Consider the following 24,046-nt stretch of genomic DNA (forward strand, 5'->3'; position numbering starts at 1 on the left):
GAAAACCAATTATTTTAAATTGTAATAATATATCACAATATTACATTTTTTTCTGTATTTTTGATCAAATAAATGCAGGCTTGATAAACAGAAGAAACTTCTTTCAAAAACATTAAAAATAGTAATGTGTCCAAACTTTTGGCCTGTACTGTATATATATGTATGTATATATGTATATATATATATATATATATATATATATATATATATATATATATATATATATATATATATATATATATATATATATATATATATATATATATATATATATATATATGTGTGTGTGTGTGTGTGTGTGTGTGTGTGTATACAGTATATAACGGTCATAAAACAATTTACCCAAGAATGGTTTCGTGACAATTTTTTTTTTTTTACTATTTCATTCTGTTTGCGCTTAAACTCAACCCTAAAATTTAACCAAGAATGTGTAAACAGTTTGCAAACCCATTCTTGGTTAAATTGTACCATTGAACATAAACAAGCATAATGAACAGTGAAACAATGTTTAAAAATAAATAAATAAAAATAAATCAAATTTGTTCTCTGTGTTTAAATCCCATGGTACAATTTTACAGAGGATCTGAACATAGTTTACAAAACAATTCTTTGTATAACTTGAACTTGTGCAAATTTTCTGCAGCAAATTACAAAAGAATGGACCTGTGAATGATATGCTAACAATTCGCCTAATGAAACAAGCCGAGCAAACGTCCCTCTTCAGAGCCCCATTCACTTTAACTGTCTGGAAAAGAGCAGCGTGAACATTCATCAAAACATCTGTGTTGGTAAGGGTTTGGATGGACGGTGAACCATATCATGATACGTCCGGCTTAACATCTTCACTTTGAACTTGCTTGCATGTGAACTTGTGTAAGCATGTCCTAGTTTCAGTCACGGCAAGTCTCAAGACAAATAACACAAAACACACTAGTCATTAAATCATTTATTATGACCTTAATATAAACACGATGACCTCCAAAATGGTTTCAGATCATAGCTTTTTTTTTTTTTTTGTCAGACATATAAATACAAATCTCAACAAGGGAGAAGAACAGATAGTACAGGAGGGAAATCGATACAAAAGGTTGTTCGCCAGTGAATTGGTTTCCTCGATGAAGGGATTGCTCATGACTCGCTCTGTGTGTGTGTGTGTGTGTGTGTGTGTGTGTGTGTGTGTGTGTGTGTGTGTGTGTGTGTGTGTGTGTGTGTGTGTGTGTGTGTGTGTGTGTGTGTGTGTGTGTGTGTGTGTGTTGTTTATCACAGTCCAAAACAAAAACGTCCTCAAAGAACTGAATCACCGGCCAGTGGTGTCAATGACATCGCGATGCTCTGAGATCTACGGCTGTTCAAACCGTCAATGCTTGACTGGAGAGAACGGCATCTGAGACTCGAGTGTTGGCCCTGTTGCTGTGGGATTTGGACAGAGCGACAGCTGAATAAAATGGAGAGCGTTTGGACCTCAAGGCACTCGAGACACTGACACACATCTTCACCCTTCGGAGACCAACATTTTAGGTTTCGTTCTACATGGCAAACAACAGCGAAACCAATTGGATGAACAAAAAATTATCTGTCATATCGATCCACCCATGTTTTCCAAAACCAAGGGTACTTTTCGCATTTCACATGCATTTTCTGGGCCGACATGCAGAGGCTGGTCTATCAGCCCTCGATGATTACATGAAAATGGCCAATGCTAAAGAAGACAAAGCTGTGAGGCGATTCAACGGACCTCGTCTCTCAAAAAACGAGAAAAACAAATGCATGTAAAATTGTTCTTAAAAACATTCATGCCTGAACTGTCGTAAAAGTTTACCCAAGAATGACTTTATGCACATTTACAAATTAATTTGGCTTGTGCTTAAACTAATTCAGACGATTTATCTGAGAATGTACAAATACTTTGTTCGCGGTTAGTATGTAAAACCAAATTAGATTTCAACTTTCGTTTCAACGGAAATGGATGTAATATATATGACAATTTAACCGCAAATGGAATTATGAACGTATAGGCTACACATGATCATTATTTATTGTGTGTGTGTGTGTGTGTGTGTGTGTGTGTGTGTGTGTATAAAGCAAAACAAATTCCTGGGCACATCAAAAAATCACTACCGAATTAAAAATGATTGCTTTTGAAGATTGCTTTTGTAAATAACTAAAAAAATAAAATAAAATAAACGTTTCTGGAGCACAAATTCTTCGTTTTTCCATCATCTATAAACGACCGACACAACAGAACAGAACATGTCTCGCCTCACAGCCTTGATTTCAGTCTCTTCGAATTAAATAAACGAACGAGGTCGTACTAAACCACAAACGGCAAAAGTGATCGTCTACGGTGAACGAATGAACGTCATGCGAAACTATAGAAACGGGCCAATCAGCGTTCGGATCTAGACTCAGCCTTCCCGCGCTATACCTTCAGAAATGCCAATAAGTGATGCTAGATCCACTGAGACGAGTCCGATGGGTTTCACACAGCACCTTCAGCAGAGAGTGAGAGGCATTCGAGAGACACACACACACACACACACACACACACACACTCAGCCGTCGCGAGGTCCGATCAGAGGTAGTGTGGATCCCATGAGCTGGACCTCAAAATGTCACAGCGCTCTTTACTTATCAAACAGGAAGTAATTTTAGTTTTCTGCGGGAAAAAAAAAAAAAAAAAAAAACACTTTATTTATTTATGTATATATATATAAAGCTTGAGTCTGCATTTCTCCACCACAGTTTCCAATCTGTCCTGATGTACACAATAAAAGTTGGGAACTTATCAAACCAAAACAAAACTGAACATTGCATTTAAAGTCGTCATTACCGAAACAATAAACCAAACGAAATCAGGGCGTCTTCATCTGAAACAATTCTGACCAGGATTATTGCAAAACTGTTCCTGGTAATTTCCTGTTTTTTTTTTTGTTTGTTTTTTTATTTAAATCTAGAACAAAGGTTTGTTTTGTATGATTCACAATAACTTCAACTCAGCATCTCCGTTATGTCTGAGGCCTTGTGCGTTTGGAAACAAACAGACGATAGTCATATAACAGCCTCTGTTAGGAACTCAACAGAACAACTACCTCTACAGAAACATCCTCATCATCATCATCATCATCCTCCTCCTGCTTCTTCTTCTTCAGGACAGCACGACCACATGATACGCCCGTCATCTTTACAGTCCGTCGGCCGCTTTATTGCGAGTGCGTGTCTCCGACACAGAGGAGGAGCGGGAACAAAAGAGCGACGACTGAAGATTCGCTCTCCGGTCTGAATCCGTGGCTCGCCGTTGGGAGAGTTGAACGTCTTTTGGGCGCCTCTTTTCATACCTTCCATAATTTTTTTGTTTGTTTTTTTCCTCATAGTGGTTCTTTCCCAGGATTGGACTAGAAATGAAATCGACGGTAGATAAAAGAAAACACAAAAAAAAAACAAAAAAAAACAAGATCTCCGAAAGGAAGAGAGATTGTTCATCTTTAGAAAACTGAACGAAAGAGTACCGTGTCTTCCCACAAAGTCTCAGTGAGTGTTTAAACCCCCCTTCAGGCGTCTCATCTCTGGCCGGTCAGGGCTGAAACGACGGGCGTCTGCGGGCCGCTGGTGGACTGGGACACCGGTGGCCACGTGAGCGGCTGGTGCATGTGGTGGTGGTGGTGGTGGAGTGTGTGGTGTCCGGTGGGAGAGGACGGGGGCAGCCAGACGGGCTGGTTGGGCGGCGAGGAGGCCCAGAAGGAGCCGAAACCCTGTGAGGAGGAGTGTGAGTGGGGCGGAGGAGGAGGGGAACACGCCATGGACACCTGGGCAGAAGAAGCGCCGCTGGACTCGGACGTCCTCAGCTTGGAGAACATGGTGATGGCGTCGGGGAAGTTGGGTGGCGTGGCTGGAGTGTTGCGTGGAGTGCACATCTAAAAACACACACACAATCATCAGATCAGTTTGTGAAGAATCCAGTTTAAAACATGTAGGGTTGTTGTATTTAACTTTTAGTTTAAAAAAAAAACTTTTAGTTACTTGAAATGAAAGAAACTGTGGTAGCACGTCACAATAAGGTTTAGTTATAATGTATTAAAGTCCCCCTGTGGTGAAAATCAAGCGTTTAATGTTGTTTATATGTCTATGTGGTGTTTTTAAATGTGCTTTAAGACAAATCATGTGCAAATTCATAAGTCGACACCATTGCTGAGTATTTTCTCCATAAAACTGCAGTGAACCAAAGACAGTCTCAAAAACACGGTTTGAAATCGCTGGTGTTTCTGACGTCACAAACTACCTTGTAACCAATCAGATCAACGTGTGATCGTCAACCAGTGGATCTCTGAGCTGGTGTGAGTGAGTGGAGGCGGGGCTCATTTGCATATTCATAGAACCGCGTATACTAAATGAGGCAAGGGTGTAGAGTTACAATTCAAGCTGTTTTAAGGCATGAAGATTTTTTTTTTTTTTTCAAGGAAACGTGTAATTTTGGTGATCAAAGATGAGTTTTAAGCGAAAATGTATTGACTACAGGGGGACTTATAAATTAAATGTTAAAGTAAATGTTGAGATTATCTAACTAAGATTAATAAATGCTGTAGAAGTATTATACGTTATAATACATGAACGGCATGATGCTACAAGCCGCTAATGTCCGATGTGAAGTTTGCAGTCATCTACATCACACACACAGATGCGCATGTCAGATACTGATGAGGCTTTACGGGACCCTTAAACAAAAGTATATGCTCAGTAAGCAGGGTCAGATGCTCAAACTCCACAACATTGTGCTGAGCATCAGTCCCATGGTTCCCATAAAGCCCGAGTTTATGTTTGCACTGGTGCTCTTAGTCTGTCTCTCGGCTGTTATGAAGGAAAGTAGGACACATATAATTGACAGCAGTTTGAGCTCCTGATAACTGCTCCTTTAATACACACACACACACACACACACACACACACACACTGAGATCAGCTGACTGATACAAGAGGAGGAAGGGTTTGTCAGTTTATGGAGTTTAATTTAGGTTGAGAGCTATGATGAGGGTCAAAGGGACGAAAACACATCGGCCTGTTAAGTAGGTCATCATCCGTGTGGATATAAACACTGAAAGGTCAACACATCTTCACCCTCCTCAGTGTTTACATCAACACTGACTGGAAAACTACACTACACTCCTCTAACAGATCTTACATTCTGTATATGTGACCCTGGACCACAAAACCAGTCACAAGTCGCACGGGTATATTTGTGGCAATAGCCAACGATACATTATACGGGTCAAAATAATCGATTTTTCTTTTATGCCAAAAATCATTAGGATATTAAGTAAAGATCATGTTCTATGAAGATATTTTGTAAATTTCCTACCGTAAATATATAAAACATGTATTTTTGTGAGTGAATGCAGCACAATCGCCAACATAAATGGACAACTAAGATTTTTTTGCACTCTCAGATTCCAGATTTTCTAATAGTTGTATCTTTATGCCATCAATTCCCACAATGGAAGTTAAGAGGGCCGACGTAAAACAAACACTATTTGAGCTGACGAACAGCGCATACGTTCACGGGCTCGAACTGCGGAGGATGGAGTGTTTTGCTATGAGACTCCCTCTTCAAGGACAGTCATAACAGTGTGTGCCGGGCCCAGCGTAAACATGACCTACAGACAGCATGTCCAAGGACCTGTTTGAGACCAGAGGGATTATCTATAGGACTCGGCACTTAAAAAAAAAAAAAAAAAAAACCTTTATCATTACAGCAAATTGTTTAAAAAAAAAAAGAAGAAAACTGTGTACTTCGGATAAAAACAAATGTATAGGCTATTATTTTTTTTATTTCTTTTGTGTTGAGAACAAAACGGAAGTGACATCTGTGGCCCTCAGGAAATTGGTCCCGTGTGTTTATAAATGTCTTTGTGTTGACTGACTGTATCATATAGACACACTCAGTAACAGCACATACACACACAAATGCTTCTGATGCAATCAGATCCTGCTCTTGGCTTTGCTCCGCCCCTTTGCCCATATATGGTCCCCAGCTGCATGATGTAATGGCTGCTCTCGAAATAAAAACAAACACAGCTACGCTTCCTGCCTCTGCTTTCCTCAAACACGCTCTCTTCACATACAGCCAGATTAAAAGAGGGAGAGGAGAACACATCCAGGCACGCACATGTCGAGGGCGGAGGCCGACGCTGATCTGACTGCAGGAATCGTATCGCGGCATGTCCACGGGGACTGGTTCTGTGAGAAGAGAAACTGATTGCGTAAGCCTCGGCGGACTGAAGAACTGGGGTTGCACGTCTGTTTTAGTTCGAGAGGAAACGGCTCGGCTCATGTTTCAGCCGTCTCAGTGATGAGGTTTAAAAACAGCTGCATGTGTGTGTGTGTGTACAGACACAAAAATCACTTCATCAAGCCCCAGACCACATGACTGAGGCTGAGATCTAGGTTTAGTCCAACACATCTTCAAATCAGTGATTGATAAGACTACATATATCATCATATATATCATGATTTTTCCCTCTGATACTTCTTAAATGCCGTTAACTACTCTGTAGTCTATAGACTAGTCTAGTCTTCCCTGATATTTTTTGTCGACTAAAAGGGGGATGAAATAGCGCTTTAGCATGCTGTGCTTTAGCTAAATGCTAAAAGTTTAGTTTAGTTTAGTTCATTTATTGTCCATACGTGGAAATTAGTCTTTGGCTTCACTGTACACCACACATTTACAATAAAAGTCTTACAATAACTGTTAAAAACTTGAGCACAGTTTATAAACCACAAGGCTCGAAATTGCGACCATTTTGGTCGCATATGCTCCCGAAATTTAGTCTGTGCGAGCTCGCAATTTATTTGGGGGCATTTGTGCCACAAAATAATTGTGGTACGACCTGTTTTTAGTCAAGTCGACCGGCCATATAATATATTTTCATTATATATATATATATATATATATATATATATATATATATATATATATATATATATGTTTTCACATGATAGATTTCGAGTTGATTACTAAAATATGTGATTTTAGTGTCCATTAATGTGTGCCAAGTGTCCATTAATTAAGCCTGTTTTTTTTTTAAATTCCGTTCCTGAAAATCATAGCGATCAGGTAACTTCAGATAACCATAACTTTTGTTATCAACAAACAAAAAAAATAAAAATCGATTTGGAAAGGGCTTGAAACCAGCTTTCATATATGTAACGTTCATATGTAATAAGTAAAATTTCACCCAGATGGGTGATGGGTTTTCCCAGACTGCATCACATATTGGAACCGGACGGTTTTTGCTCCAAAGACTCAATCGTTTTTTTGTTTTTTATTTTTTGCCGATCTTGGTTCCGGACTTGCACACAAACTGCATTGCAATAATTTCTCAAAATGTAATTTGTATGAAAATATCAAAAAAGCCCTATTCGGACGGGACTAGTTTTCCAGGTGGTAGTTAAGAGAAATTCGAGAATCCAGTCAAATCCCGTCCGAATGCGAATGTCTGTGATTGCTGATGTTGTATTATCCTAACGCTTCTCCTCATGTGTTTTTTGACCCACTTGAGCCACCGTCTGCGCACCAATCTTTTACATGTTTTAATTTAGTTTCGATATGGACGGTATCCGACGAAAAAATAACATATAAAATTAATAAATAGAGCAAAAAAAAAAAAAAAAAAAAACCTGCGGAGACTACCAATTTTAATATCAGTGTCAGGTAAGAGTAAGATACTTGTCTAGATTTCTCTGCTCTCTTATTTATTACAAACAGCCACTGAAATAAACTTGTGAAGTTTCCTTAAATGTTTTTTTATCAACAAATAATAAGTTAAAAGACATAAACATGACCTTCTGTAACGCCCACATCTAGAAAACACACACTTCCACTTCTATAATACACATGGAGATGTTAATCCCGTCTGAATCAGTGCATGAAATCAAAGACGTCGAGTGATAAGAATTGTAACTCAAATGTTGTTTCAAAAACTAGTCGTGTGAAAAACAATTAACAACATTGTCCACGAAGCCCCGACTAGTGTATTTCAGGCTCTTTAATAATATCCGTGGCCTTCAGGAAGTTCAGCCCCTCATTATTCTCTCAGATGCTATGTTGAGAACGGGGCCGTCTGATGACAATGACAGGATGTTGAACACGGCATTGCTTTGCTTTGTTTCTTCCCTTCTCTCTCCATGCTAAACACACTTACCATCTGGTGATGACTGGGGATGTTGGACTCCTGGAAAAACGAGCTCAAAGCCGTCTGTGGAAAGAGAGAGAGAGAAAGAGATGGGGATGAGACGGAGGAAGCGGTGTTACAACATGAATGGGCAGAGGGACTGGTTTGGAAACGTCGCGCTCTCTTCCCTCCTCCCTGCCACGGGTCAGTCGGTTCAAGCACTCGGCGATCTAAAAGAGGGTTTCTAAATCGGCACACGCAATCTGTGCAGGATTCTAGCAACTGATACACTATACGGGCTCAGAGCTCCGGAAAAATGTCAGATTGAAAAATACACAAACACCTGGGCAAACCAGTTGTGCTCCCCAAGACAAGCATCACTACTTCCACCAGTGTTATGTAATCAGATTACTTTTTTTCAAGCAACTAACTAACAAAGTGTTAAATTTACAACAAAATATATTTTTCAACTTTTTCAAATAACTCTTTTATTTCACTTTTGTTTGGGACATGGCATTTAATGGTGAGACTTGTTTTTGTAATCAAGCTCTCAAATTATATAAAAATTTGGATTTAGATTTATCGGCCAATATATCGGTTATCGGCTTTCAAATATAAAGAATTATCGGTTATCGGCCAAAATTTTCATATTGATGCATCCCCAATTGTAAGGCATTACTTTTAAAAGTAGCTTTTTGAGGTGATCTGAGTCTCGTGGATGATAAACTGAGCAAAAAAAAAACCACAGACTTGCAGTGAAGGAGAGACCCGGGACATTTGTAGCTCTTATGACTCTAATGCTGCGTTCACACTGAATGCGAATTGAGCGTCTGGAGCGAGTGATTTCCATGTTAAGTCAATGTAAATACGCGTTGACGATCGTCTGGAGGTCCTGCATCACGATAGACGCGTTTAGCGCGGGCGCGATGGATGCAATTCTGCCTCGTTTGCATAAACTGAAAAAAGCGAATCCGCGTCTAACGCCTGAGTTGAAAAATCTGAACTTTGGTGTCTGTTCACGCCGCGTTAACCAATCAGGAGCCTCCTTGCTGCTGTCACGTGGTTAAGTGAGGTGATAAACAGGGGCATCCTCGAGGGGATTCTCACTCCGACGCGGGACAACAGGTCATCAAATTGGGCGCGGCACAGGAGCAGCTCCTGCAGCAAGTGGTGAAACTCGCCAAACTGGGTACGCCTCTGGAGGGTCTGGTGGACCCAAGTACGGCGACGATGACCCATCCACTGCTGTTCTGCTCTCCAGAGCAAATACAGAGTGGTGATTCTCTCGATGAATGCTCAAACAACATCAGCCATCTTGCAAACACACAACTGCCTAGCACTTGCCCCTCCCAGAAGAAGCAAATTTCGCCTAAAACGTTCAAAATGTTCAAGCGTCCAACTAGACGCGATAGAAGCGAATTTGACGCTCAATTCGCGTTCAGTGTGAACACAGCATAAAAATGTCATTTAAAACAAGCAATTTCCCTTGAATACATGTGTACACATCTTCATCAATTATATATATATATATATATATATATATATATATATATATATATATATATATATATATATATATATATATATATATATATATATATATATATATACACATACACACACACACACACACACATTTATATATATTTTTTTTTTTTTTTTACATAACCATTTTACAAATATATTTTAAAGATAAAAAAATTAATAACATTGTATCATGCCAAAGTACAAACAAAGGTTTTCTTTTCTAGATTTCTCTCATCTTTTTATGAACCCTCTTTCTTCATTATACCAGGAAAGTTGACTTTTGTATTAGTCATTGGATATATACAATCTATTTTGAATAAATGATTCATTGGAGCATCGTGTCAAGCCAAGAGTATCGCATCAATGTTTTCCGAATAGGATTTGCTGATGATTCACGTATTCAGAGCATCTCTGAACTCAACGTCTGGCCTTTAAACGGTCATGGTTTCAAAATATTGCCCAAGAACACACGAGAGTCTGGCCTCCTGTCCCTCAACCCCTCGTCTGGTAACACTTCCCTCACACTGAGCGCCCTCTTCTCATCCCCCGCCCGGCCCCTTCCCCCTCTCCAGTCTCTCTCCTGTTCTCTAGTTTTGTTTAACAACAGCCACGGCTAGTGCAGGAATGTCTGCGGCTTGACGTGACACACATATCAAGATGAACTCGCCAATCCGCCATTGTTTCCGCTGCTACAGAACCACACGGTTCTTTGTCATCAAATCTTCTCCGTCCCTCCCCCAAACGCCATCATGTGTACAGAGATTGTTCTCATTTAAGTGCGGGACGATTGCTCATTTCCGACTGCACACACACGGTTATGGCTCTAAACAATGCTCGCTTGTAACACAGAGCATCTGTATTGTATTAACACTGGCACTAACTGCTAAAAGAGGGTTCCTCAATGTACAAACCCGGCATCCAATCTGAGTCAAACCCTGTTTGTTGAGACTATTTTGGATTATTCATGCACTACCTGATGCATATTTGCACACAAAAATGCTAAAACCTTACAAAAAAAAAAAAAAAAATTCTGACAGCTGTAATCTAATTGGCTTGGAGTTCTGGGAATTAGGTTTTTATTGGTCTTAAAATTCCAGGCTGTTATAATGAGCTTCCCAACATAAACCCTAGACACCAAATTTGAATGTTCGTAAAAAAAATGTATCTTTAAAACTAGGGATGCACCGATATGAAAAATTTGGCAGATACCTATACCTCTTTATATTTGAAAGCCGATAACCAATATATTGGCCGATAAATCTAAATCCAATTTTATTTAAAATAATTTTTGAAAGCCTGATTACAAAAACAAAAGTCTCACCATTAAAATCCATGTCCCAAACACACAATTATAATGTTCTCATTATAATGTTATGTAGCCTATATGACAGACTTGCACTGCACATGTTGAACTGAACTGGATTTTCCTTTTTTGAAGTGATTCCAATCATACTTCAAGCAGTTCAAAAACATCACGGCGAACAGTTTGATCTGAAGTGTCTCAGCTTAAGGAAATAATCCATTATTTATCGGCTTTAATATATCGACCAAATTTTCTTATTGGGACGATAACATTTAAAATGAACATATATCGGCCGATACCAATATGTTTGCCGATATATATATATATTGTGCATCCCTATTTGAAACACATTCTGATATCAAGATAATTCTTCGCACATTACACCTGATTTCAGATTGTATAATGTCGATAAATATCACAATGCTCCAGTCAAACGGCCAATATATTCGTTATCGGCTTTCAAATATAAAGAGTTATCGTATCGGCCAAATTTTTCATATCGGTGCATCCCTAGTTTCAGTTCTTGACGAGAATAATGCAATGTGAATCAGGCTGAAAGGTTTCATGAAACCTGTACTGCAACCGATGCCGACCAATGACAACAGACACGTTTGTCTGGTTTTGTCGGATCAGTGCGTTACCCCTGTCGCCGTTGGGCAGCGATTGGTTTCCCCTATTGAACATGTTGAATCGACACTTGTTGGGTTATGGAATGTCGTGAAAGTGGTGTACTGTAATCTGGTGATTGCCGGCATTGGTTGAAATCTGTTGTGTAGTATGAATTGGCCTTCAGACGGCCAAAAATGCTGTTTGGCTAGGTAGCAAAAAGAATTTAGTTTACACAACCTAATCAAGAACTTTGTTGATTACAGATTAAAGGTGCAGTCACACTGTTGTTTGGCGAATTTCAAACTTCACACGTAATTGGACAAATTAGGCTAAGTTGTGGAACAAGACAAGTTGTGGAATTGTCAAGTTCACGTAACTTAATTTTCTCAATTAAATGAAGTTTATTTACTTAAAGTCCCCCTGTAGTCAATCATTTTATCCCTTAAAACTAATCTTTGATCATCAAAATTACATATTTAAACGTTTTTTCCTTGAAAATAAAATCATTCATGCCTTAAAATAGCTTGAATGTAACTTTGCCTCATTTAGTATACGCGGTTCTATGAATATGCAAATGAGCCCCGCCTCCACTCACTCACTCACTCCAGCTCAGAGATCCACTGGTTGACGATCACACGTTGATCTGATTGGTTACAAGGTAGTTTGTGACGTCAGAAACACCAGCGATTTCAAACCGTGTTTTTGAGACTGTCTTTGGTTCACTGCAGTTTTAAGGAGAAAATACTCAGCAATGGTGTCGACTTATGAATTTGCACATGGTTTGTGTTAAAGCACATTAAAAACACCACATAGACATATAAACAACATTAAAAACTAGATTTTTTTCCACAGTGGGACTTTTAGGCATTTTAGGAATTAAGGCAAGAAGTTTGCCATCTTGAAACTGATGCAATGTGAAATGTGAAATTCCAGGCCACAACAAATTTTGGATTTCGATAAATATCACTGCATAAAGTAACTGTAAATGCGAGCGCACCTTAAGCCTGCAGTCAGTGACGGCATCAATTTTGTTGCACTGTCATTTTCTATGTACAATTTCTTAACATTTCATTTATTCATGCTAGCAGGACCAATATGTAGTTGTTTAGCCGTTGTCTTCATTTACCGATTCATGAATCCGCAATAAACTAATTTAAATTCGGTTCTCAGCTTGTTTTTTGATGTGTAAAGAAAGCATTCAGGTAGCCTACAAAAGTATTATAATGTAAATTACAATCACGATTACAATATCAAGGGAAACGATTGACAATTATGCTTACTGTCAGTTTCTATTCGGTTTTGAGAGTCGTGTCCAGCCTCGCTGCAAATACTGCTGATTTCTGCCGTTATGGTGGAAATTAGCGGGTACAGAACATGCCCACAGAGAGCCATCTAACCAACACAACACAATAAACCAGGTCACTTATGTGCAGAAAGGGACGGCAAATCGACACACAAGCTGCTGGAGCGAAACAAACTCATTATGCTGTCAAGTGGACACTGGTCTGGGAAATAGGAATATCAACAAACACTCAAATGTCAGCGAATCTGTTTTCACACTTGGTTTGATGGCTTGGCCCCGGCATACCTTTGATTTGAACCTTTCCAGAAGGTCTCTTTCCACATTGTAGTGTTTGTTTCTGAACTGTGATGATAGTACTAGCGTCAGATGTTTACCACTGTCACCAGGTTACGGCAACAGCTTCTCCAGGTTTATTCAGGTTCATCATTCATCCTCTGGCTTTACCAACACAACAGCACTGCACTTGCGTCCGCCACAGATGCAAGAGACGCAGGCCGGTAATACATTTCCTAAATAAGAGCTTTCCAGGAAAAACTAGGCGTGTTCGTGGTGTAACAACATATCGTGTCACAATATATCGCAATACAAAAATACAACAATATGTATAGTGGATAGTTTCAGAATCATGAATATTTTTATTCTTGTGTCACTATTGTCCAGTGCATTGACTTTCCAGCACCAAGTCCAAGCCTTTTCATTTACACCCCAATGTAAAACCAAATTAAACATTTTAATAAATTTTTTGTTAACATTTTATCAAATGTCTTGGAGTATCGCAATAATGTCGTATCGTGAGTTCAGTATCGTGATATGTATCGAATCGTGACACGAGGGTATCGTTACACCCCTACTTTACGTTGATATTCAAAGCTTCCCGAGACTAAAACACATACTTCCACAGCATTACATGCTTTAGCTGTCCTGAGCTCTCCTGATGTTATCACAGAAGGTTAAGAGCAGAGCTTTCTGACTCCTTCATCTGTCACCAAACCTATACGTCGTATAAGAGCCGTAGAGATCTAAAGGGGACACTTGTCCTAGACATGCACTTGGTACAATCAATCAAACCACTACTACACAACACCAGAGAGAGAGAGAGAGAGAGAGAGAGAGAGAGAGAGAGAGACCCTGTTAGACCACCTGTTCAACTCAGAAGCAGATACATTTAAGAAACCATCTGGACGTGGCCGATACTTCAGGATCAAATGGAGAACGTCAGTGCTGAGAATGTAAACAAGCGTGTCTGTTAGTGAAGGTGTGGTTGACTTCCTTTCTTTCGCCATAAAAAAAAAGAGATCAGTAAAAGTTAACAAACACTAACCACAGAATATGAGGAAAGAGTTATGACAACACCCTGATAAACAAGCGCCGTACACCATGTATACTACGAACACAGCTTGCAAAGATTTAAGGCCCGTTCACACCAAGAGCATTGACTATTAAGATAACTATATTATCGTATCATATACAGTCAAACCATAATTTATTCAGGCTTCAACATTTCTCACATTATCACAGTTTAGTCGCTATAGTTTAGAAAATGGTAATAAAATATGACAAGAACTCAGAGTTATTAAATCAGTTGATATTTCACTGGTTTTGGCCATTCTTCTGTTAGACTGTCTCACAGATGAATTCGGTTGAATATCTGTCCGCTGTTAGATTTAACTACACAATTAGTCCAGTCATTTTATGAAAAAAGGTAGAACAAATTGCAACAGAAGCAAACTCAACTGATTTTGCATCCTCAATATGTCCTGAGTAAGGGGAAAAAAGCCCCGAAGAATCCCATTAGGGGAAAGTTTCGAAAAAGACCCAAATATACCCCATTCATTCTTTTTATCACGTGAATAGGGTAAAAAATTTAAAAAAATTTGGGACTGTTTCTGGGGTTTCACTTTTTATTTTACCTACCCTTTGTCTTCTGCATTCCCCTTACCATTGTCCCCTCTTCCCTCAGACTCGTCCCCCAGAAACAGTCCCACAGACCCAGCCCCAAACCCCATCTCTGCAATAATAATTAATAAAGGCTGGTTTAAAGTACTTCTTCCTGCCTCTATGTATTAATGTTCATGGGTAGCCATAATGGGTTCCATTCAGACCTTAACATTAAGTCTCAACAAGATTCAACAAGTCATTTTCACCTGGCTATACCCAATGTTTGGATCTGTTGTGGTATTTATTGCCCATGTTAAACAAATAATAATAAAAAAAACTTGCAATACATTTTTTGTTTGTCTTGATGCAAGTAATCAACTCAGTAATTTTCATGGTGATATCTAAAGGTTACATTTTTTACACAATTCACGTGAGAGAAATAATGAATAGGCGTATGAATGGGGTATATTTGGGTCTTTTTCGAAACTTTCCCCTAATGGGATTCTTCTGGGCTTTTTTCCCCTTACTCATGACATATTGAGGATACAAAATCAGTTGAGTTTGCTTCTGTTGCAATTTGTCCTAGGTTGACCCCCATTTTGGCTTAAAATGATTGGACTATATTAGATAATACCAATTTAGGTCAACCAATCACCAAGCAATGCTTAATTTTGTTCAGTCTGTGGTGTAAAAATGTCACATTAGCAATTCAAGAAAAAACACTTAAGAAAAACATAGTCAGGTCAAAGTGTCTGAATAATTTTTGGTCCCAAATTTTTAAACATTTTACTGGTAAGTCCACTGTATGAAGAATTTTTTAGGTAAAATGTGTCACAGTTTACTTTATTTTGCTATCCTCACTTACATAAATGAACTATAGTGTCCTGCACCCACTAGTAAAAAAATGATATCTGGTGTGTGAATAATTTTTGGTTTGACTAAGTTGCAGTTTAGGCTGAATCTGAAAAACTCCCTGCTATGAAAAAAATGCATGTGAAAAGAGTTTTTTTTTTCTTCTTCTGCCTCCTTATTTGTTTAGTCTACCAAAATAAACTATATATTTCTTATTATAGTATAAGTTTAGATTGGCAAAATAACTGGACACCACTTCCTAAATTAAATTTCCATGTAATAAGGTCATGTGATAACAGCATGGCATACTAGTTATTATACCGTTATCAATTAAAGCGGTTTCAGACACTGTTCTTTGTAAAAAACAGGCAGCATTCGAGTCCAAACACGGCAGAGTAAACTTTACCCTACTTACTAGGGTTGAGCTAAAGGGAACTGACTTGCTCATTGGCTTACTACACGTATGTGCACTTTATAAACAATGCACACATTAACTAGTCAAACCAGTGTGTGTGTGTCCTAACAAAAACCACAACAGGAACAAAACACACACACGTGAGAGGATGTGAATGATTAAAGTGTGCTTGGGTTCATTTGGCTGAATTTTCACCAGGGAATGTAAATATAAAACTGTCTCTCTCCCTCTCTCTCTCTTTCTCTTTCTTTCTCTGTGAGTGTGTTGCAACACTGCTGATGAGATCGTCTCTGAGGCATGTCCGTTTGTGGCAAACACTTCTTCCTTACAGGAAACACTCAAAACAACCACACGACACTTCTAATGTGAGCTGCCGTAAAACTGGAAAACACTTCTTCATAAAAACCATCATAACAAATAGAAATTGACAAGAAATGCAACACTTAAGCTGCATGAACTATTTCTGTACTGTTCTTCTGTCACGGTTGTTTGGCAGTATTTTGTCTGTTACACTTATCTTTGGTGTAAACATCTCTTTGGGTGATTTTGTGCTCACATATTTTCAGTAAATGTATGATGGTTGTGTCTAGTCATATCCATCCATCTCTCTATCCATGTGTACCAAGGTCATGGGTTCGATTCCCAAATGAATGGATGCATGAACTGAGAAAACATTCACTGAATTCAGTGTTGCTTTGGATAATAGCATCTGGCAAATTAATAAATGTACCTCTTCACATAATCTTTTCATCCATCTACCCATCCAAGTTTCCATTAATCTATTTACCGTCTATCTCTGTATCAATCCACCTCTTCATCAATACATCCATTTAATGTTACATGTTTGAGTCTTCGAAACTGCAAATTTCAACACTGCTTCCTCCCTGACCACCTTCGCCTTAATTTACATAACTGTAAAACACACACACACACACACACACACACACACACACACACACTTCCACCCGTGTTAAACAGACAGATAATCTCGGTGAGCTGCTCGTGGCTTTATAGTGGATTCAAACACAAAGCTGCTCTGCCTCAGACTGGCTAACAGGCTAACAGCAGACTAGCCCTTATAAAGCCGAACACATTACCGAGATAGTCAACACGAAACGCTTTACTCATTGTTTACAAGCAAACAAATGCGACGTGGCTTTACATAACGCGGTGAATGCATCCGGCGCGATGAAGAGGCGCTTTGAACGAACACACATACAGAAGCATCTCCGTCCACCTCTACTGATCTGCGGCTTAAAAGGCTAGTATACAGTATATGGTGAATATAGTGTTGGTAAGGATGATTGATCGACGGTTACCTCGAACTGCCAGTGCGCCGCTTGCAGAAGCTGCTTCGCCTGATCCGCCGCGCAGCCCGCGGTCAAAACAAACTGGTTAATCATCACTTGATGTCTCAGTTCGTCCATATTCACCGACATTCGCTCCTCCGCGACTCCCGTAAACGGAAATCCCCGTGCGAGGTGTGTGTGTTCGTTGAAAGCGAGGCCCTTGCTTGCTTCACACTCTCTCCGTCCTCGCTCTCCTTTCCAGTAACAACAAATATTTTCATGTCATCATCACCACTAACAACAAACCCGAGCGCGGCCTCTGATTGGCTTACAGAGCCAAAACAGCGAGTACACACGGGCGTCCCATTGGTCAATCGACAAATTACCTATCGGCTCAAGTGACGTAATTTAAAGCAACGCGTCGCGCGTGGTTGGACGCTAGCGATCGGCATGAGCGCTCTCATTGGTCAGAATAGCAGGAAGGCATTGCGAATACTTTCTGTTTACATTGCTTTCACTGGACACACACACACACACACGCGCGCGTGTACTGTGCACTGCAGTTCATTGGGCTAGTAAAGTCTTTTAAAATAAAGTCACCATGAAATCAAAATGGACAATTCTTATAAGAATATTTTTAATGGTATATTGCATCTTATTATAAATTATTTATGTGCCTGGTAATCTGTAATCAAAATAACCTCCCCTCCCTCTTGCAGCTCATCTCATCTCTTCTCAGATGACGTGTTTACTGGCATGGGGGCGGGGCAACCTGTCACTCACATGAGATCCACCAATAGTAACCACAACCATCCAATCAAATCCAAATGGACAAAATCAAGCCCCACCCTACTTCTTTTGTCTTCCATTTCACTCAGATAGTCCCCATGAAATCAAAATGTATAAGTTTTTATGGCTTTAGGTATGAATATGTTAACCTCAAGCCGCTTTCACACAGAGATTCAGGAAAATACACGGATAATGTGTTCTTTCTTTGTTGATGACGAACACAAATTTTCTTCTAAGAGCAACAGAGTCGCACGATAACTATGTCATTGTGATGGCACGCCACTACGACCTTACGACACACCCCTTATGGCATTGATCCTGGCTTTTGTTCATACAGGGTGTGTTCCAGGACTGATCCTGGCATGTTACTAGGTCCCCATCCCGGCATCAATTTACTGATTTAGTGATTTACTGTCAGATTTACTGTCAGATTTACTGTCCAATCAAACGCTCTCTAGAATCTGAAGCCCCGCCCCCTACACTATAAATAGACGCTGAAGCCGTGGCTGAAATCTGTCACTTGTTCACACAATTACTGTTCTACATGGTGAATGCCACATAGTGCACTATAGGGGATAGGGAACGATTCAGACAGTGTAAATATGCTTTCCATCGGAGCGAATGAAGTCTGGTTTCACGTTAGTGTCACACAAACACAGCTGCGTGAACACAGTCTGCTTCGGTCCAGAGACACGACACACAGAGCGGATCATATGCGCGTGTCACCGCAGACCAGAAAACGTATCGAACCCATTGAATTCTGCACAGAAAGCTATTTTAAAGGGATATGGAAGGTATTAGGATGAGAAACAGTTAGAGATTATCAAACTCTTTATCAAACTCAACAGCTCTGGCCGAGATGTGATATAAACGAAACGCTATCGGTTATTTAAAACTACCGCTAACCCGGACGTTGAGGTCACTTCAGTGATTTGGGAAAAGCCTGTAAAAGTCCTGGCAGAAAGCGATGCATGGGTGTAGTGTAACAACAAATTATTATTTTTAAGTGTTAACAACTTAGTGTTAACTAATAATTGTTGCAAACTGGAACTACCAACAAAATATTAGTGCATTCCTGGAACTGGGCGTCGTTACACTACATCCTTATGCATTGCTTCTGCCGGGACTTGGGCTTTTCCCAAATCATGGAAGTGACGTCGATGTCCGGGTTAGCGGTAGCATTAGCCATCAGGCAAGTGTTATTTAAATAACCTCCTGATGTACTTACAAACTTTCCAATGCCTCATTTTATGAGTACAGAACCCATTTGTACTACTGTAGAAGTTTGGTACCATTCTGGGCATTATTAGTGGGGTAATTTACAAGACACAGCCTTGGATCCATTGAGCCATTCGGCTAATATCTCTAAATAAGCTCTAACTTTAATAATGTTCGACCGAGGGGAAAAAGGCTTCTGGGGGGGTGTTTGGCTCGAGGTCATGGTGCAAAGGACCCTAGGTTGATTTTACTCCGAACCATCCCTTTAAGACAAGACCAATATTACATATTAAAACCACACGCCTATAATAAGCTAAATTAAAATGTAATAACTAAAGAATATGAATAGCTCACAAAGGCTTCAGCCAGGTGTAAATTGGGACATTGTTAGCCACTGCTTTGAAATGAATGAAGGAGTTTCAACCCACCCAGCTGAGAGAGTGTGAATAATTCAGAGCGGGTGTCAGAGAAAGCCTGTTATGGAGAAGGCTATCTATAATGTAATGCAGCTGGGCGTTTCTCCTGTGATCTGTGTGTTGAGTTGTAACACAGTGATCTGGATGTGAGAAGGGTTACAGACACTCGAGTATCAGCACACTGAGCGACTGCATGCTATATATGGCAAGGCTATAGAAACCACACCTTCAGTCATAATAAACTGTTTTGAGAAATGACGTGAAAAGGCTTTCACAACTTTTATTGACTATCTCGCACCAAGCACTGAAAGTGTTCTGCCCTAAAAGTGATGTGAATCATCTGAGACCGTAAGTCATAGAGATCCCACACACACACACACACACACACACACACACACACACACACACACACACACACACACGCACACATACACACACATACGTCGGACATTAGGTGGCGCTATAGCCTAAGTACATTTGCGTTTTGGTTCATAACTCTGGAACCATAAACAGACCTTTTTTGTCAATCACTGTCAAATAACACTAAATTATATGATCAATAAGTTATGACAACATATGTTTTTAGCTAAATTGCTTTAACTTATCAAAATAAGGTAATCATTTACAACTTTTTTATTTGTTATACAAGATTCAACTAATTTTTTTAAGTCCCCCTGTGGTGAAAATAAAGCTTTTAATGTTTATATGTGACAAACCATGTGTAAATTCATTAGTCAACACCATTGCTGAGTATTTTCTCCTTAAAACTGCAGTGAACCAAAGACAGTCTCAAAAACACGGTTTGAAATCGCTGGTGTTTCTGACGTCACAAACTACCTTGTAACCAATCAGATCAACGTGTGAGCGTCAACCAGTGGATCTCTGAGCTGAGTGAGTGAGTGAGTGGAGGCGGGGCTCATTTGCATATTCATAGAACCGCGTATACTAAATGAGGCAAAGTTACATTCAAGGTATTTTAAAGCTACACTGTGTAATTTTTTAAATTGATTCTTAGCAAAAAACACTTTGTTCTTTCAAAATGATATGTGCTCATTAATGTGTAATTACTTCTACCAACTAATCAAGTATTCTCGTAAGCGTAGAATCTGCCATTTAGAGCGAGTCGCTCGAATGGCGGCAGCCATGTTGCGCCTCCATCTTGAAAATACTTTAACCAAAGAGGGACATACCTGGAAATTCAAGCTTCGCCTTTCGCGTTTTTACACTCAGTGGCACCGTGACGAATGCGAGGGGGAGATTACTCGCGACTGCCGGCAGATTTGAAGTAATACGCCCACCGTAGGAGTTAAAACACCATAGGAATGGGAGGGGCTAGAAAGAAATATTCAGATGGTAGTCATAAACAATTTCACCGCTAGATGGGAGAAAATCCTACACAGTGTAGCTTTAAGGCATAAAGATTTATTTTTTCAAGGAAAAACATTTACATGTGTAATTTCGGTGATTAAAGAGTTTTAAGGGATACAATTATTGACTACAGGGGGACTTTAAGTCAGTTTAATGTATTTAAGTTGAAATTACTTAAACATCCAAGTTGATTGTACTTAAAAATATAAGGCAACAACTTTTTTCAACTTTTCTACTTTTTGCAGTAGCACCTCAATGCAGTACACAAGATCCGAGGGGAGGAGTCGGATCTTATATAAGGGGTGGAGATTGGTAGGTTTAGGGGTGGAGATGGGTAGATTTAGGGGTGGGTTTAGGGATCAGGGGGTGGAGATTGGTAGGTTTAGGGGTGGAGATGGGTAGATTTAGGGGTGGGTTTAGGGATCAGGGGGTGGAGATTGGTAGGTTTAGGTATGTAAGGTGGGAGGAGTTGGATTTTATCCGACTCCTCCCCCCGGATTTTATGCTCTGCAGTGAGGACCATCTCACTTTTTGTGTAATTTATCTACTTAAAAACAGCATTAAATGGAAGTCTTTTCTTCTCTATAGTGACTGTATATCTGAGTGAAACGGATTGTGGAATAAGAACAGATGTAGGGCGGGGCTTGACTTTGTCTGTGGAATTGATTGGATGGTTGTGGTTTGCTATTGGCTGATCTCGTGTGAGTGACAGGTTGCCCCGCCCTCGCGCCAGTAAACACATCATCTGAGAAGAGAAGAGGAGAGTTTATTTTGATTAAAGATTTAGAGGCACATGAATTAAAAAAATGATAATGTGCACAGATAAATCACTTATAATAAATACTGTAATATTCCATAAAAAATAGTATTTGTCATTTTTGATTTAAAGGTGACTAAGAAACAACTACATACAGCCTTCTTCAGAATGACTTTACTTTTTCCTACGTTTTCACACTTTATCTAAATTATGGGTGGCACTTCAGGAAAATCCTGTCATTGGTGTATAACAAGAATATCTGCGACAAGAGCTGTTTTCAATCCACTGTACCTCCTGATTATCTTATTTTTCCTTTAATACGGAGCTGATAACAGATGCTACACTTTTAGACTGATTTCTGAAGGATCATGTGACACTGAAGACTGGAGAAATGATGCTGAAAATCCAGCTTTGATCACAGGAATAAATTACATTTCACAACATATAGAAATCAGATATTTTGATATTTTGAATCAGAAATATACTGTTTTTACTGTATTTTACAGCAAACATGCAGCCTTGGTGAGCATACTTTCAAAAACATAAATAATTATTCCAAAATTTTGATTGCCAATCAGTGTAACAGGGCTTTAAAAAGATGATCCACCCTTTTTTGGGATTAATACTTCACATAGTAAATCTTGTACAGTTCTTGTACGGTATTTTTGGTCTGTTTTGAAGTTGGACGGATGTAAACTCATCACCGTCTGCCTCTGTTGTGTCTTCACGCTGCTAGAGGACCATGTTTGTACAGCTTTTTATCTCCATAATCTTGACGTGTTTTTGAGGCCTTGGGCTGCACTTTCCCTCTGACTCCTGATTCATTTGTTTTCACAGGATTTCTATCAGTGAATGACTGATCAAAGTGAAATGAGGGGACTTTGGACGGTCTTCAGAGCTGATGCTCTTCTTCTTCTTCTTCTTCTTCTTCTTCTTCTTCTTCTTCTTCTTCGTTTATTTGATCAAAAATACAGAAAAAAACAGTAATATTGTGAAATATTATTACAACTTAAAATAATAGTTTTCTATTTGAATATACTTTAAATTATCATTTATTCCTGTGATGCAAAGCTGAATTTTCAGCATCATTACTCCAGTCTTCAGTGTCACATGTGACATCCAGTCTATCACATGATCCTTTAGAAATCATTCTAATATTCTGATTTATTAAGAGTGTTGGAAACAGTTCTGCTGCCTAATATATTTGATGAACAAAAGGTTAAAAAGAACTGCATTTATTCAAAATAAAAAAAATATTTTCTAATAATATAAATCTTCTTTACTATCACTTTTTATCAATTTAACACATCCTTGCTGAATAAAAGTATTGCTTTATTTAAAAAAAAAAAAAAAAGAAAAAAAAAATTACTGACCCCAAATTACTGTCCAGTATTGTATATTGTTGTTACAAAAGATTTCTATTTTTAAAAAATTTGCTTCTTTTTTTATTTTATTTTATTTTTTTTACTTTTTATTCATCAAAGTATCCTAAAAAAGTATCACAGGTTATGAAAAAATATTAAGCAGCAGAACTGTTTCCAACTTTGATAATGAATCATCATATTAGAAAGATTTCTAAAGGATCATGTGATAGACTGGAGTAATGATCCTGAAAATTCAGCTTTGCATCACAGAAATAAATGATAAAGTATAATAAACTGAAAACCAATTATTTTAAATTGTAATAATATATCACAATATTCCTTTTTTTTCTGTATTTTTGATGAGCAAAAGAAACTTCTTTCAAAAACATTAAAAATAGTAATGTTTCCAAACTTTTGACCTGTTCTGTATATATATCACTTTAGGTTCTTTATTTTAAATAGGCTATATGCTATATTTGGATTGATATATAACAATGATGTTCAGACATTTTAAGTGTGCATAATAATTAATAGGCTATTAATCTCATATTAATATTGTTAGCAACTGTAAAAACAGAAAAGGTAAGTATGATGGATATAAGTAAATAAGTATGTTATGAAATAATGAATGTTGCAGTAGAATGACACGTGACTCAGTTGTGACAGGCTTTATGCTCGCGCCCTCTAGTGGTTAAAGTCATCTGAAAACTTCTGATGGTCGTACTACAAAACAACACCTTTCTAAAAGCAAGTTGAAGAGTACAGGTTGGTAGCATTTGACATTGATACTGATTAC

At 38.8% G+C, this 24,046-nt stretch overlaps 1 protein-coding gene across 1 annotated transcript; it reads right to left on the reverse strand.

Annotated features, from left to right (window-relative positions):
- Window positions 1–1,141: 1,141 nt before the first annotated feature.
- On the reverse strand, window positions 1,142–17,652 carry ubald2 (UBA-like domain containing 2). The gene is made up of 3 exons (XM_079889399.1): window positions 17,369–17,652; window positions 8,193–8,246; window positions 1,142–3,911 (listed from the first exon to the last, which is right to left on the reverse strand). The coding sequence occupies exons 1-3, from the start codon at window positions 17,486–17,488 to the stop codon at window positions 3,558–3,560; spliced, it is 528 nt and encodes a 175-aa protein (XP_079745525.1). The 5' UTR covers window positions 17,489–17,652; the 3' UTR covers window positions 1,142–3,557.
- Between the last annotated feature and the right edge of the window lie 6,394 nt (window positions 17,653–24,046).

Source organism: Squalius cephalus (genome assembly GCF_949319135.1).
Source record: "Squalius cephalus genome assembly, chromosome: 1".
Lineage (NCBI taxonomy): Eukaryota > Metazoa > Chordata > Actinopteri > Cypriniformes > Leuciscidae > Squalius > Squalius cephalus.

What these genes read in the sequence shown, in the direction of transcription:
- ubald2 (XM_079889399.1), bottom strand. Translation starts at nt 17,488, where the DNA reads ATGTCGGTGAATATGGACGAACTGAGACATCAAGTGATGATTAACCAG. An exon ending in CGGCGCACTGGCAGTTCGAG is followed by an intron (nt 8,247 to 17,368) that starts GTAACCGTCGAT and finishes CTCTTTCCACAG; the next exon opens with ACGGCTTTGAGCTCGTTTTT. An exon ending in TCCCCAGTCATCACCAGATG is followed by an intron (nt 3,912 to 8,192) that starts GTAAGTGTGTTT and finishes GTGTGTTTTTAG; the next exon opens with ATGTGCACTCCACGCAACAC.